Raw genomic sequence first — 16,740 nt, 5'->3', positions numbered from 1 at the left:
GGGATTTCCCACTTCACAACTTCTTCGACTGTGTGTTAAGCAGGAACTGATTGTCATTCCAGCGATCTGGTCCTCTTGTTATCTCTCCTATGTGCCTGACTGTGCTAACCCTGTTTAAGATGAGTGCATGGCGTTGTGCAGGAGAGCGCTAGGGTGTGGCTAGACCAGACACCACCCTATGATTTATCAACACATCTCTAATGGGGACCTCAGGAGAAGGCTCCGCCCCTTGAAGTACACTGACTTTATTGTTGAATCGTAGGGGAATTTGGCTTGTGTCTGTCATCTGAGTACAGAGAAAGAAAAAAACTCAGTACTCATTTTCATCCTCAGTTGTTTTAAATGGAAAAAATCTGTGGTCTGTAACTATGTGTTCTCACATGAAAATTGCCCCCCACCCCCCATTTTTTCATGAACAAAACCAACTGAAAAAGACCCAGAGGACCCTAACATTTGATTCTCTCTGATTTTGTAACGTTTCACTCGCAGTTCCTTTGCTCTGTTGTTTCCCTTGGAGAGCTGTGTTTTAAGAACAAATAAAGCAGCTGCTCTTATCCGTAGTGGCGGATCACAGGACACACCCAAGCCAGTCAAGCCTCTAGCCTCTCCTTGTTTTTTTCCCCCTCTTCCCTCTCCCTCACTCCTCGGCATGAGTTGCATTGTAGTCAGAGGTTATGAGTCACCCAGAGACACCACACGCACCCATGTTATTTGCACTGGTTCACACAGGCAGACACACCTATGTCAAGTTCATCAGGAAACACACCCGTTCCCACATATCCTACTATTGAATTATTTAGACTTGCCATGTGGCACATTGCAATACTTTGCTTCACTTTGTAGCAGCCTTTTCTACCAATTGTATGTGGTTATGGCAGTTTAGATAAAACTGCAGTTTGAGTTTGACTCATCTCTCAAAAATGCACCAATGCATGTTGGATTCATTTACTTTCAATGGAGGTCTTGTGGCCACTTTCCCTGTGCGGCTCCAGAAGTCCTCAGCATTAAGGGGGAAAAAAAACATCTTTTTCTTTTGTTGTTTGACATTTTCAGTCTTGTTTTTACACAGAAGAAGTTTTATTGGTGTGGGGGGAAATACAAACTCCTACTGACTGCTTGCCAGAGGAGAATTCAGCAGTTCTCTGGGCGTAATCTTTTTCTTATTGTGTGTTCGCTCTACTTGGTGAAGCAATGTCTGTTTTAGTTTGTTGAGCATGTAAGAGATGTGGCCATCTGCTCCTCTCCATGTTTTTGTCCTTAACTAAAATCAGAGTTCCCTTAGCTGACTTACTCCTAGCGGTTTGCCACTCCCTGTTCTTCTCTGCAAACATGCAGAATGTTATGACTCCCTCTCTGTTTGCTGAATCCATCTACTGTTTTCTGTTTACTGTGCGCTTCTTTGAATTTGGGCGTATCATGGATTTGTGAGAGAAATTGTTCAAGGGCAGATTAGGCACACGTACACCTACGCACACACCCTTTTGCACCTAGCCATTCTCTCTCACACACCTACACACAGACAGAGAGAGAAAGAGAGAGAGAGAGAGAGAGAGATGTTCCTCATTACTATTGAAACTTATACACCTGATGGACCATCATCTGTCAACAGCATTGAGAACACATAACATTCCATATTCTAAAAAGGAGATTTTTTTAGAATCATATTTCAAAACATGTTAGAACTTGGTAAGGCGTTTGTTCTTTAGGGGTTCTGTCCCGAGAGTGCAATAAGAAAGTTCAGTGTGACAGACATTCAGTAATACTGTAATTATTGTCGCAGGGACAAGCACTGTGTGAAACTGAAAACAGTTAGCAGTTTGGAAGAGATCCCCTGCTGATTACATTGTACAGATTGTAATTTCTTTTGTTTCATTAACATTACATAATAGTGTATAGTGCATCATTATGTGCAGGGATGGGCAAAAATACATCAAAATGTATTTTCAGATAAAATATCAAATACCCTAATTTTAAGTGTATCGAAATAAACTAGGCCTACAAAGTACAGTATAGCACTGTCATATATCAAAATAAAATACTGTATTTTTGTATTTGAAAATACTAAACATACTCTTTAAAGGGAGCATGAAATCACTTTGTAAACATTCTATCTGTCTATTTAATCTATTTCTTCATCAGTACACAGATAAAGTGGGCAGTGTTTGACAGCTTTCATCTGCATTTGCACACCATAAATCTGCAAACAGTCAACAGATCAACTATGCTGACCTGCCTGTAACATCTCATTACCGTATCAGAGATGTACTCAAGAAGTTACAACTGAACTTGTCAAGTGGTACAGACTAACCACCGAACCTACTGAGAGCCACAGAATGTGACCCTTTTAGTTGGTTTTTAACTAACGGGTACTGTAAGTGCTAAATGGGGTTATATTGACGCCAATGGGCATAGACATGGATGATATATGAGGGAACTTTTGACTAATTTTGCAGGGCAAAATTGGGTAAAATTCTTAAGAAACTTAAGGTTGGTGTGAGAGAGGGGGTGTATTGTGTGTGAGCAACCTACACGATGCTCTTGCATCTTGCACCGGATCATCTTCCTGAATCTCAATATTCTAATCACAAGTGTGGGCAAATTACTAAGGCAGCACCAGTCAGAGGCTACATTCATTTTTTTGCACTTTTATGATGTCATAACATCACCAAAAGTATTGGTTTTGCCCAAAATATTTGGCAATATTTTAAGCTACAAAAATTCACACCTATAAAGTGTTTTTCTTCAACCCAATAAAAAAACAAATGACATAAAAATTATATTTTGTATTTGAAATATGTATTTCATAAATACTACCCATCCCTGATTATGTGTACTGGAACTGTGATCAATTTTACAAATGCAGATACAAGCTGAGATGGTTATATCAGTGTTTTACATTACAGAAGCTGCGTGTGCAGCACCCTTGTTAATGTTTGAAGTACAAGACACACATTCATGGTCATCAACAGCTGCAAACGCATGCATGTAAATGCAAATGCCATTTGTTTGAATCTTGACACTGCAGTCTGCACCAGTGTAAAGGACAGTGACAAACCCTTCACATTAGAGCTGTTTTAAAGCTGAAGGTATTGTCATACTGTTGCCACATAATTATTAGGCCTAAGAAAGATATTCATAATAGCTGAATGCAGCTTAATTGATTTAGCAAATGAAATATGATGACAGAAGGACAGTTGCATTATTTTGAATACATTAGATTTCTGCCATGGTAACTGCAGCAAATATTAGCTGTGAGTGAGGGACTACTTCTGTGTGGGCTGAGCGCAGATGACACCCGACCACTCCCTGTTCCCTGTTACACCGTTGATCCCTCCCACCTGACTGAAGAGTCCTGCTCTGCCCTACGCCCGACCATTCTCCATAGCCCGGAGTTACAGCCACATAGCCCTGAAGAACAGACGTTAAAAGTGAGAGGGAGAGAGAGAAGGAGAGAGTTACAAAACACAAAAGTATAAAAAGGCACCTTTGCCTTGCAGAGAGAGACCGAGAGAGAGAGAGAGAGAGCGAGCGAGCGAGCGAGAGAGAGAACTTAACAAGAAACTTTTAGACAACGACAATTAAAGAACTAACTTTGGGGCTGTGGCGAAGACGTGTGAAGTGTCAGTGATGCTCAAGCAGTGAAGTTATAAGGTCTGGTCTGTTTTCAGGTAAGCTGAAGTTTTTCCATTTATGAATTCATTGTATCATTTCTAATGCTTCTTGAACTAATTAAATAGCCTGTGCCTATTTTGAGCATCCATGTGCATTGAATTGAACACAAACGAAATGTCACATCTTGGACGACGTTTAATATTCTAAGAGTTAGCATACAATTCTTGACATCTGTAGGGGTATGTAAACACCGTTAAACCATCCCTTTTCACGGTGGCGCATGAACTTGTATGGTTGAACATGTGGAAAGGTGGGTGTGTATCGTCACTCCCAACAAACGGTGCTAGTGCTAATGATGGCTCCTCAGTCTCATAAACTTTGTTATATGTGTCTAATAAGAGACGTGCTTATTTTTCTTGTGATGTGAGTTGTTGAACAGTGTACTGTTGAAGCGGGTATATTTGAATAGTTATTAATGCCACTAAGCGTTTTTATATTTGTAAAAAACATTTTTTAGAATAAATAGAGAATTCCTAAAGAGACATTGAAACCATTTTACAACGAACATGAACAACGACATGCGTTTATGAACAAAACGACATGCGTCAAAAGAAAAGTTGTGCGCAGGCACATTCCAGCAGACAGTGCATACAAGTTCAGCTTTGCGACGTGGATATTTATTCGCCTTCACTGACTCACAAAGTGCGTAGGCTACTCTGTCAATGTAGCAAGTTTAAATAAACGTTTACCTAAAATGAACCACTTTAATTAGATTTGCATAAGGGAGTTTAAAGCTGATTTGCATTTATTTTCTATAAGAAATTAAGAATCTCTGTTTGTCACGCATGGAGCTTTTTAGGGTGTGGATTTCTTTCAGCGCTTTCCCTTCCTTCCCCCGCCCTCTAGTTAGGGAATATCACCCTGCCCTACCATATGTAGAATTAGAAACCTACGTTTTGGACGTCGGCAGTTATGCAGTCTCTTTGTGTATAGAATACACGAAAACGGCCTGAAAACGTTCACTGAAGTGATAGGACTCATTGTTATAACAGACTCATTTTTAAGACGGGTTGCGAGTACTTACTCTTGAGCTAAAAGTTAAAACTTTTTCTGAGGGGTGGAGTTCGGGGATTCACTCAAATTTGCTTCGATTTTCTTAACCTGGGATCCCAGCCAGAGTGTGGAGAAGGGAGGTGGGAGGGTGGAAGGGTGGGGGTAGAGGGTAATGGAATGTAGTGGTTTGGAAAGACTAACTAATTGAAACCAGGTTTGAAGCACTAGAGGAAAAGCAAGAGGCTCTATGGAGTTGGAAGAATTAAGGGTTTTATCTACATCAGACCTCCTTTCTGTGGTTGGCTTCAGCATGAAGTTTTATTTCTCTAAATTGTGATGGCAAAGTAATAGCCAGTTCCACTGTAAAATACATATAGACTGAGAGGTTGAACATTATAGATATTTGAGTAGTTCCTTTAGTTTGTAAGTATATGGATAACTGTTGGTTTGAGAAAGGCAGAGAGAAATCCATCCATGGGATGGTTGCAAGGAAACTACAAATTTGGAAGCCCATCCCCCTGCTGCGGCCACACCCTGGACTTTCTTCTGTGGCGTTGTAGGCAAAGCAGTCGACTAGTCAGACATTCTCATCAAATAAAGCTCTAGCCTATGCAGGATTGCAGTTTTGCCCTCGTGGCACTGTCAGTGTCAAAATCCTTTTGCTGGCACTGGCTGTGCCATTTGCTGGACATTTGTTGTGATACATACACAAAAGTCTTCTGTATTTGTTTTTAACCATAGACAGCAAATCCTTGCTTGCTTGAAGCAAATTACACCATAACAGTACTTTGTCTAAAGTCAGTCTGAATGTGGTGTAGGTCGTCATTTCCAGGGATGGTAGGGTCCTGGAGAGGAACTTTGACTTCTCTTGACTTCTCCTGATAGAAGAGAAATGAGTGGACCACTCAATGAGTGTTGCTATCGCAGTGTGAAACGGAAAGAGCGCAATCTCTCGCACACTTCCTCTGTCATTTCCTTGCAGGCTTTTTCAGAGGTTTCTTTCTAAACTAAGTCATGGAAAATATGAGGGAATACTTTCTAGCAAATGATTGGCACGTTTGAGTTTTTTTTTGTTACTGAATGTTTGTGGCAATTGTCTTAAGCTCCACTGTATTCCAGCCTGTGGTAATATGCTGTGTGACATGACCTGCTATTTATGCATTCATCTACAAAATTGCTCTCAAATGATTTGTGGAGTGAACCTCGGTAGATAAGCAAAGATCAGTTCAGAGGTATCACCCCTAGAAACAGCTGGGAATGGATGGGATGGGTGGATATGGATTTACTTTGACTCATCGAACCATAGAGCTTTGGTGTCAATTTGATACACCCAGATTTCACAACCACCGATTTGATTGTTGCATTATCTGTCATTGTTTCAGCTTGCCCGAAGCTATCATTGAGTGTAGTTGTTGAGAAAGACTGAGTACAGGAGATGGAATCTGTATGAGCAATTGGCGTCGCCTCTGCCAGCATCCCAGTGAGTCATGCCCCAGTAGAACATCCATCTTACCCAATTTTCCGCCCACCACCAAGAATATTGCCTCTCAATCACTGAATATGCTGAATCTGTTTGAAAGTCGGATGAATGTATTGAAATAGTGTAAAGGTGATTTAGCCCACATGCTGTATACACAGTTTTGTGTAAACCTTTTTATTCTGGATGGCCACTTTATCAGACTTATTCAGTTGGTCAGGTTCCATGTGTTAAATGGATGTGAGGAAAAGTTTGTAATGAAAACTTTGTTGGGAAAGCCACAGGGATTTACACAATGGGGCACGAGGCATGACATGAGGCTTGTGATGGGGTTGGTCCATCTTGGTGCATGTGAGATAGAGTCTTATGATACTGTTCAGTCAGACTCAAAGACAAAATTAACATTGTTTACACCCAGAGCTGGAAATGGAAGCGACTCACATCTGCCTAAGGTGTGAGGGGAGAACAGAAGACAGCACCCTGCAACGAGCTCTCCGAACATTCTGACCTGGGGTGTTAAATAGTGAATATCTGTGTTGAAGGCAACAACCAAAGCAGTTATATCTCTACAAAGAAAGGGATCTGCTTAGAGAGTTGCCATGTTAAGGCAGTGCTGCCCAATCAATTAGCAAATCAACAGATAGGACTGAGCATGAGCGTGAGGGATCAAACATCAGCAGGCGTGTTTCCCATGTGTTTCTCTGATTTGTTCTTGGAGTCTCTAGCTACAATAGTTGTCACTGTGTAACTCTGAGCTCCGGTTTTAAATAGCCTAGTTGTGCTCAATATACTCTTCTATTAAACAACCTCTGTGAAATTGACAGCATTATAGCAGTACTGCATATATACAGGCATGATTATGTCATTAGGCAAACATTGAAATATTTGTTAACTGATTAGAATTATTTTGCATTGTAAAACAGATAATTTGGTGGTACTTGAAAGAGTTCTTGTTATCTTGTCCTGGTTTACTTGAATTAACAATCCAGATTGAGTTTGGAAAGCACAGGCTTCGATCAAATAGGATTGCTATGACCTGAATGATCTTATCAAAAGTCAAACATACACTGTCAACTATCAAGTCATTGTGTGGCCTGTTTCTCCAGCTTTATATGGACATTTTTGTCAGTTTGTAATTCATGCAAATCACCTCCATGGCACCTCACTCTGCTACTTTGTTTCGACAAAACTTTGTTGTTCTCAAGATCCGTTAAGAGTTCTGCTATTTTGATGCACCACACAGCCTCACCCATTCTCCTGAATTGCTAGCAAGAATTAAATAAAGGATTTGAAACGAGGAATGCAGCCTTGTGATCACAATGACTGGGCTGTGCTTTCATTTGCCATAATTTGGAGAGTTATACTCATATCACTCTGGGTAAAAATGTACCTTCAATAACTTTAGTTAGTGAATGTGTTATTTAGCATGCACGTTTTATTGCCTAGAATGCATAGGGTGTGTTGATGCAATAGACTTGAAGCAGGGAAGTGAAAGTTTTGAGAAAGAACCTTTTATGACAGACATGTTAAAAACAGCCATTAAATTATGGCCTGTTAGTCAGTAATTGTAAACAGATTATAGACCTTACTGGTGTCACTTCAGGTTGCCAAGTTATTGGGCTGTAAGGAGGTCTAGTGGAGAGTGGCTGAAGTGTCAGTGTGAAGCATCTACATGTGTGTTCAGCAGATACCCCCAATGGCAGCAGTCAGTCGGCTGTCCTGCACGGACCAGTCTGGCTTGTAGGAAGAGTTTGCTTTCTCATAGGCGGTCTAGTCTACATATTCTCTCTGAACCAGACACAGGCTGACACTCCCTCCCCTTCTCGCCACTCAATAATTATGACCCTCAAGCGAAATCCTTTCCTTTAACCATACCTCTGGTTTTTAGTCAGTTTTCGGGTCTGGCAACATGTTATTTTGACTGACTTTCTCCTTCGTCATGCTGCCTCTGCAAGCCCATTTTAGTCCTTGGTCTTCTGTTGTCTAAGTTTGATTTCTTTTTTTTGCATTCAGTCACTTCTTAATGTTTTTTTTTTCAGTTTAGGCATGAGTTTGGTCTGAGCAATACATAATTTAATTTTCCTTCTAAATAAGAAGTATGCACATCTGTTTCTCAGGGGATTTTTTTTGACAGGGTGCCATTGTTAGGGGCTCTTGAATAGATCTTGATTTTATTTGGAATGTTGACATTGAATAAGACAATCACTAGCGAACTTCAGACAATGCTAGAGGATTATGATAAAGCCGTTTATCAACAGGTTATCAATTAAAGTGTAACTTCTCTGCTGTATTACTGTACCATAATCCCTTGCCCTCGGGTGCTTTGCAATTCTGAAACAGTGAGGCATGCTATTTTGCTCAGTATTTCTTGTGTTTACCTGCCTCAAACCGGGTAAGCCTGAAAAGGTCTAGCTTGAAGTGGTTTGGCTCCTGTACACAAGTGAGGTACCTCATGTCTTTTCCACAACCCTGTGGCTCAGGCGTTAACCAATTAAAGGCAATCAGCAACTTCATATCTCCACATAGATTAGGCATACAGATTCTCTGTGGGCTGCTGGGCTTTTGTTAAATCAGTGTACTCCGGACCACGTTAGATCGTCTGTTGTTTGCACAAAAGCTGGTTTTCAGGCCAAAAGCTTAAAATGGCCATCCTCTTTTGGAGCTCCCTGCTTTGCTACTCAGCGTGAGCAGTGGTGTGGCGGACTGGAGCAGAGGACATATCTGTGGAGTTAGTCACTGCGGGAGAGGCTGGGCACATTTCCAGCTGGCCTGACGGCTCTATCAAGGAATGTGTCTGACTACGGGCCAGGGTGGGGCCTCCTGCTCTCTGTGCAAGTTCTGAGATGGTGCGTCCTCTGCAGTTCCCTTGTTCTACAAAGGGTGTGTCCCATTGAGAGTAGTTCCAAAGAGACATTAAAGGTATTCCTTTTAAATCGATCAATTAAGCTGGCAGAAGACTTTCATTTTTTAACAAGTAGCTGGGAGAGAATGTCATAGTATTTGTTTTTTGAAATGTGTTTTTATGGCAAAGGTTTCAGGTTCTGAACATTTGTATTCTAAGTAGCCGCAATAAGTATTATTTGTGGTCTAAAGTATCATTTAACTCTGTTGGAGTGTTATATGTTTGATAATTTCATCTTGCTCTAAATTCTAATAACAAACTTTTTCCAAAAGCATCATGCCAACAGGGCCATTCATTTGGCCAAAATAATATGCATCATTTAGTCATATAGAAATTAAATTAAAAAAATATTTTTTAAATAGAGCAATTTGGCAGAAATTACTAAACATTTCCAATATGTGTTTTGGTTTGCTAGCCAGATGTGAATAAAGTGTTGAATAATGGAACTTGTATCTTTGAGTGTGCACAGCTGCTTCAAGCTCTGTTGCTCTATGCAAACACTGTGACAACCTCGACCAGCGTGGCCTTTATCACCCCTTCTATTTCAGTAACAGCTCTGGGTGACAAATTACAAGCAGCATTATGAAGGTGAAGAATAGAGGAGAATGATGTTGTGAAAACAAATGTCCCTGCAACTAAATTTTCGGGGGAATCTTCCACAAACAAATAATAGAGGCATTCTACCCCATAAATAAGTAATCGTTTTAGAGTTATTTGACTTCCAAACATTTCTCTAATGCAACTGGTATGAGCTTGATAGAGTACTTGAATCTTTCTATGTAGCCAACAACCTTAACTGTTCTAACTGAAAAAACGTGACTCTTTATTGTGTAAGAGTCCAGAGATGACTGATCATGGCAGCCATCATTCCTCAGTGGATTTTCACCGGTATACCTGTCTGGGCTTATTCAAGTATTTATGGTGTCATGTCAAGACAGGGACATTCTGTTTTCACAAATTCCTATGTAGCCTTACGTTGTGCAATGCTTCATAGCGCTCATTTTCATTTCTTTGTGTCAGACATTCAGCCTTCCTCAAAATATAACAAAGTTGTAAGAAAAGGTATCATATTAGGAAAGTCAGATTCTGAGGGCAGTACCTACAACCGATCTGAAATGTATTTTATCTTCAATTGAGGCTTTGATCATGATAATCTTTTCAAGCCTGTATCTGTTAACGGGATTGCATCATTGCTTGTCATGCTGCAATACTTTGTAGTCCCTTGGGCAAGTGTGTGGAACTCCAGCATCCCGTGGATATGTTTACTGCTGAGTGACAGCTACAGAACAGCCACATCATTGTTTGCAGATATCTGTGAGAATGTATTGAAGACTGTTGAAGAGATGGACCTCAAGGAGAAAGAAATATAATAATAAATATATTGTATATTCATTCTCAATAGCATTTATTCTGACAAAGCTTTTGGAATTATTCCAGTGTTGCTGCTTTGTTGAAACTTAGTGGGCTCTGCCTTAAAATCATTGACTCATGTAGATGGCTTACATGACTGAGTAAACAACATACATTTGATTTCATTTGAAATCTTTTCCGTTCTGTCTGTTGATTTCTAAAAGATGTCAATGTTTTTTATAGTTCAGTTGGTCTTTATAAATAGATAATAAACAACACTGTAGAATAACATGGAGATGTATCTGCCCATGAGCTTTTTGTTTTCGCCTGAAGGGAAACTTAATTGACCCCTGCTAGCATCTTGTCTGTGAGGGGTGATCTAACTTAGTGCCCGCCATAGACTGACTCTTGTGGAATGGAAGCTATGGAATTTGCAGGGACATATCTCACATGTTTGCAATTCACACTTGTCTTAAATTTCCTTCCTAATACCACAGATGGTTGCTCAACTATGGTTCTGTAATACATTTACAATCAACACTGAAACCTATACTTGCTTTCTAATTTAATTGACTTGTTTACATTTCCATATTTACATTTATGTACTACCAATCAAACAAACACATTTTTCTAAAACATACTTGTATATGTCATGCAACGAACATGTAGGGTTTGCCACACTGCCACTGAAAGGACAGGGCTGCAGCTGCCTATTTTGAATAAGCATTTGGTTATATTCTAATAGGCAATTCAGGTTTTGTTGAAATATTTGAGGGTCACAAAATTGTGTTGATGATCCTATGATTTGACTCTCATGGTAAATCTTAAAAATAGTTCTGTTTACTTTGTGTGTGAATATAGCCTCGCTTAAGTGCTTGGATAAATGTACTTTATTTCTGGGTGTGTCACCATGATAGGACCTCCAATCTCTAATCTGTGGTGTGGTCTGACGGCTATTAATCATTAAAAAGTGTTGTTTTACCAGTAGCTTACACTACACACACACACACACACACACACAAACAGGTATGCACACACTTACACACACACACACGCATGCACACACACACACACACACACACACACACACACACACACACACATAAACACACACCCGCACATAAAGACACACATACACACACAGTTTGGGGCAGCCGTGGCCTACTGGTTAGCGCTTCAGACTTTTAACCGGAGGGTTGCCGGTTCCCGGAACCCGACCAGTAGGCACGGCTGAAGTGCCCTTGAGCAAGGCACCTAACCCCTCACTGCTCCCCGAGCGCCGCTGTTGTTGCAGGCAGCTCACTGCGCCGGGATTAGTGTGTGCTGAGTGTGTTTCACTAATTCACGGATTGGGATAAATGCAGAGACCAAATTTCCCTCACGGGATCAAAAGAGTATATATACTTATACTTATATTTATACAGTATACATGCAGGCATACGTACACATTTTAAGTTACAATGATTGATTAAACAACACATTTGATCGTTGAGAGGAGGTTCTTTAGGTTCATTAAGAATCTACCTTTTCATTATTATTTCATCCTATCTTTTCATTGTTATTGTTATTGAACCTTTGAAGGGGTTTTTGTTGTCTGCTGTAGAGAGCGGAAAAATGACATCTTTCTAATCATGTCCTTCTCCATTTCAGAAGATAAACGAAGACAGAACACTGTGAGCCGTAGCTGGTGCTTGAGCAATCAACAGGTAATCCTTGTTAATCTTTGTAGACGTTTAGTTTAGTTAAAGCAAAATATGTAAATGTATTGTAAACAACTACATAACCATGACATTGTTTTACCAGTATTGATGAAATGGTAATATTATATCACTTTATCAATATATAACAGAGATGATGATTCATGAGGAATCTAGTTGAGCCAAGGGGCCTCTTAGGCCAAATTCTTGAGCAGTTTTGGAATGATTGTTATTAAAGTCTATGTTTGACTCTCGAAGGTCACTTAGCCTGTGAGCTCTGAAAGGCCTGCTTTGAGTAATTTGACTCCTTGGCCGACGTGTCTGTGCCATGCACATTTGCTCTTGCTTGGCCACCTGTTGAGGAGCCCCCTCTTCCCTGAACTATGAACGTGTGTATCAGCACAGTTCAGCTGGCTGGCTTTCAGAGCAGATCAAAAACAGCTGCGGCAAACTGCTTTGCAAGAGTAAACACAACTATTACATTAATATTAAGCAGTAGCTGTAGCATATGGAATCTCTGTAAAGGCCTTAAACAAGCTCTGAACTGGTGTGTGATCCAGATCCTGGGAAATTCCCTTTTTCTCTACAGTTTCCTAGTGGTGACAGACATGAGTGTGGTGTCGCATGGTGAGGTTCTTATGCCTTTTTCAGAGTCAGGAAAATATCAATATTTTCCATTTCTTTCAGTCTATTTCTGTCTATTGCCATCTTCAAGTTTCATATTACATGCCTTCCTTGCTTGGTGAAAGCAACATTTGTACTTCCAGTGTTGTGTGTCAGCTTGTTTTATGTGACCACAAAAGGTGTTATTATGTGTCTACGCCTAATGTTGATCATATGTTTTTGGGCAGGCTCCAGATCCTGCAAATGAATACTGTGTGTCCGGATCTGAGCGATACTTACAACACACAGTGTTTAGTTCATCGTCATCATATATGAAGTAGTAGATGACTATTTCATAGAAAACATAAAAAATAGACCTCTGTTTGAATGAATGAGTGATCGGAAATGGAAAGTGTGTGATTAGACTTAGTAGTTTGAGCTCTTTGTTAGGTGTTTGCTCTGCTGGCCAGGACCATGATGTTGCGTTTTCACCCCCCACCCTCCTCTGACAGGCTGGTAGAATGCCCCCCCCCCCCGGCTTTCTTCTCTCCCTACCCTCCCACTCGCTCTCATGGGTTCCTCCCTGCACTTGCTGCCAAGAATTTGTCAAAGCTGTGAGAACGTGGGCTGCCCAAAGAGTTCTCAAGATCATAAAGTTTGAGAGAAGTCGATGGGTGGATTATGGAGGCAGTGGGAGAGAGGAGAGTAGGAAAATATGCGCTCCGTGCTCGAGTTTGTGTTGTAGCGGCTGGGGGCACAGCAGATAAAAGAAAAGGGTGTGGCACCACAGTCAGGCTGCAGAACATGCCATGGAGATGGCGAGAACAACTCCCCACTCCTCCTCTTTCCTTGAAAATACATAACTGTTGATTTTTCCCTCCCAGTGCTTTAGTAAATACCTCTTCTCGCCAAAAACAATAATGAGACTTGTTTGAGCATTTGAGTGCGCAGCTTGAGCTTACCTGGGACTCACTGTGTCAACAGTTGATGAAGCTGTAGAGAGAGGGATGACACATGGCAAAGTTGTTGAATGTGATTCCCAAAATGTGATGGGAAATCATAGGCAGATAGGCCTGAATTGATACATAAGTATTTTGTTGGGTGTTGTTGGTTGGGGGATTACCAAAGGATCTGTGCCAGGAACTGTTTGTAATTTTCAAACTTATATGACATAGTGGTTTTACCATAGTTGAGCTACAAGTTTAGCTGAGACAGTCTGATGAAGATCTAAAGCCTCGAAAGATAGATAATTTTCTACAAATTCCAAATGGTAATGGAAAAGGTTTTTTGGAAACTTTATAAGTCCTACCTGAATAATAAAACATTTAATCATTCTGCCTGTTGTGAAGGGTTTCAAATTGGAAATAGTTGGAAATAGTATAAATTATTTGTGTTCGTCTGTGACTTAAGTTGCATCAGATCAACGCCCTGGAAAACTACAAGTGGAAGTGGCCATATTTTGTTTGGTATCATCTCTGACAGAAACAGGGCATAGGGGAGATTCCTTTTAGCTTGCAAAGAATAGGCATTTGGTCCCTGCAAGATTTAAATCATATACTACTAGAGGTAATTTGTCATTGTTTGGCCAGAGTGTTTCTGGCAGTTGATCATATCAGTTAGTAAAAGGACCAGTTTAAAAAGTGTTTCTTGCAAGTAGAAACTGTTTACAGGATGTTGGGTTCTCACTGAGCATCTGACTGGTTAGAAGGCATGAGGGTGGCTGAGGAACTTTAGGTATCTCTGCAATGCTGTCAAGGCCATTCAGTCACCCTATCCTGCAAAAGGCTTTGGGCCCGTGTGTTGACATGAAGATGCTCTTTTTAGCCATTCCAAACAAACAGAGAAAGACAAAAACATCATAAATCAACCAGTTGATTAAGAACTCACTTCAATGTAATTAATGTTACATGTAAAGTAATTGTACTTCTTGTCTTGATTCATTGCATTTACTTAGTGGATTAACGTAGTGGATTATTAGTGGAAGTCATTTAGAATGTGGCATCAAGATTTACTTAGGATGGGGTTTAGGGATGAGGTTAGCAACACGGGCACAGCATCATGTACCATAAACAATTTGTTTTTATTAGTCAAAATCACTTTATGTGCATTGTACCCAAGCCGCTTTAGTAAAGGAAGGTCCAATCCCTGCTTCACCCATCAGTGAAAAACAAATGCTGTTGAGAAGAATGATCATTTTTAAAATAGTAATCAGCAGTTCCTTTTGTAAGCCTACATGAACAGTGCAAATCTATTCAGCAGACTATACAATTATACATTAAAAGTGCAAATCTATTCAGCAGACTATTTTGTTCTGTATGCTTACTGAGCATGTAAGCCACCTGTCATTTTCATTCATGAATGAGATGAAGTCATTTTTCAGCCTTTGAGTGGGTTTTAATTTGAACAACCTACTCTCTATTCAAAATTTATAATGGCATAATGCCAGCAGTGTAACTGTGAGAATGTTTGAAGATCTGAATCATTCCCTGTTGTTGGGTTGTCAACTAAACAAAGGAACATTTCACTTTTATGAGTCATATTCTGTTGAGAGTTAGTTTTACGCAATGTATCTTTCCTTATACTTATCGCATAGAGGACTGTTTAATTTAATCGATTTTTGACCCAGGCAGTATGTATAGCACTGTCTGTTATCTGTAATAGAAACAAGAGATGTAAATGGAGCTAAGATAGCATATCATATGAAGCTTAAACAGCCTATTATGCCTATTTTTGATGTAGACAGTTCTAAATTGCATTCAGTGGTCTTTAATCTAAATCTAAATATTCACTCCTAAATTAATTAATTGAATGTGATTAGACCTAATGGACAAGGAGGCTGTGTATATGCAGCATTACAGTAACACATTTCATACAAGTGAACATGATTATCATACTTCTCTTTGAAATAAAATATTTGTTATTAACAATTCCATTTCTGCCTCAGGGAAGAGACACAACACTGTCACTTTACACCAGGGGACTTCAGAGGAGAATAAGACAACAAGGTTAGTTATAATCCTTATTCTTTTCTCTCATGTCATACATTGTGTTAATGCTTACTTTTGTATTTTTTATATCAATAATCTCTCAGAGCATGTCTATATTGAATACATGTAAAATAATGAAGGTTCACCATGCTTTACTTTATGGTCTTGCAAAATCACCACCAGATGTCACTAAGGGGCTAGACTTTTTTGTGGCCTCCTCTGTTTTACTCAAAAATCCTCTAAACCACATTATTAACATCACTTTTGAAAGGAATTAATGTTGTCTTATTGTATGATACGTAGACATGAGGCCTCAGTGAAAAAGAAGTGTTGGTTGCCTTCTTTATTTCAATTTGTCTCCAAAGTAAACTCTCCATTCTCTGCCAGAATGGCTGAAGAGGAGGAGACAAGGGAAGTGCTCTTCCCACAGTGGATGGGCCCTGATGAACATGGCTTGACAATTGAAAAAACGGGTGAGGGAGAGATTTACGTGAAAGATGTAAAGGACGAGTCCCCTGCTGCACACACTGGGAGAGTCCACAAAGGTAAAAGTCATAACTGATTTCAGGGGAAAAAATCCCATTTACTATCAAACATCAACAATTACTCTGTATTTACTGCCATTCCCATCAATGTTCTGTTCAGGTGACCAAATCGTGGGTGCAACCATCTACTTTGACAACATGAGCTCAGAAGAAACAGAAGAGTTACTGAAGACACTTAATCGACATAAAGTTGGGCTAAAACTACAGAACAAGGGAGACAAATCACCCTGCCGATCTCCCATGGGCACACTGTCATGGGAAGGCAAGACAAGATTTGGAGGATCAAGTCCTGACATTATCCTTGTAAGGAAACTATTGCTTTCAAAATTGAGTTCTTACATACATACATAAATTATATTAAAAGTCCACTGATGGTTCTGCATGACTTGCAGACAATAACTGTTGTCAGTTGTGCTTATAATTGTAAACACTATGTTGAAGTGTACATTAATAAGTGTAAATTAATGTCTATTGAGAGTTAATCTATTGTATATGCATGTTTCAATTTATTAAA

General features: G+C 39.9%; 1 protein-coding gene across 1 annotated transcript in view; it reads left to right on the top strand.

The window, feature by feature from the left end:
- Positions 1-3,378: 3,378 nt before the first annotated feature.
- The window catches only part of ahnak (AHNAK nucleoprotein), a 31,589-nt gene continuing 18,227 nt past the window's right edge, over positions 3,379-16,740 (top strand). Inside the window, 5 exon segments of the mRNA XM_076292386.1 lie at positions 3,379-3,668; positions 12,045-12,100; positions 15,639-15,699; positions 16,047-16,226; positions 16,327-16,529. Of these exon segments, the coding sequence (XP_076148501.1) occupies positions 16,070-16,226; positions 16,327-16,529 (360 nt within the window). The 5' untranslated portion in view covers positions 3,379-3,668; positions 12,045-12,100; positions 15,639-15,699; positions 16,047-16,069.

The sequence above is a fragment of the Alosa pseudoharengus genome, unplaced genomic scaffold, assembly GCF_046254945.1.
Source record: "Alosa pseudoharengus isolate Yale_2024_CS ecotype anadromous, Long Island Sound unplaced genomic scaffold, YU_APseudo_1.1 YU_APseudo_1.1_scf_19, whole genome shotgun sequence".
In the NCBI taxonomy this organism is placed as follows: domain Eukaryota; kingdom Metazoa; phylum Chordata; class Actinopteri; order Clupeiformes; family Clupeidae; genus Alosa; species Alosa pseudoharengus.
This window is presented reverse-complemented; position numbering and strand designations above follow the sequence as displayed.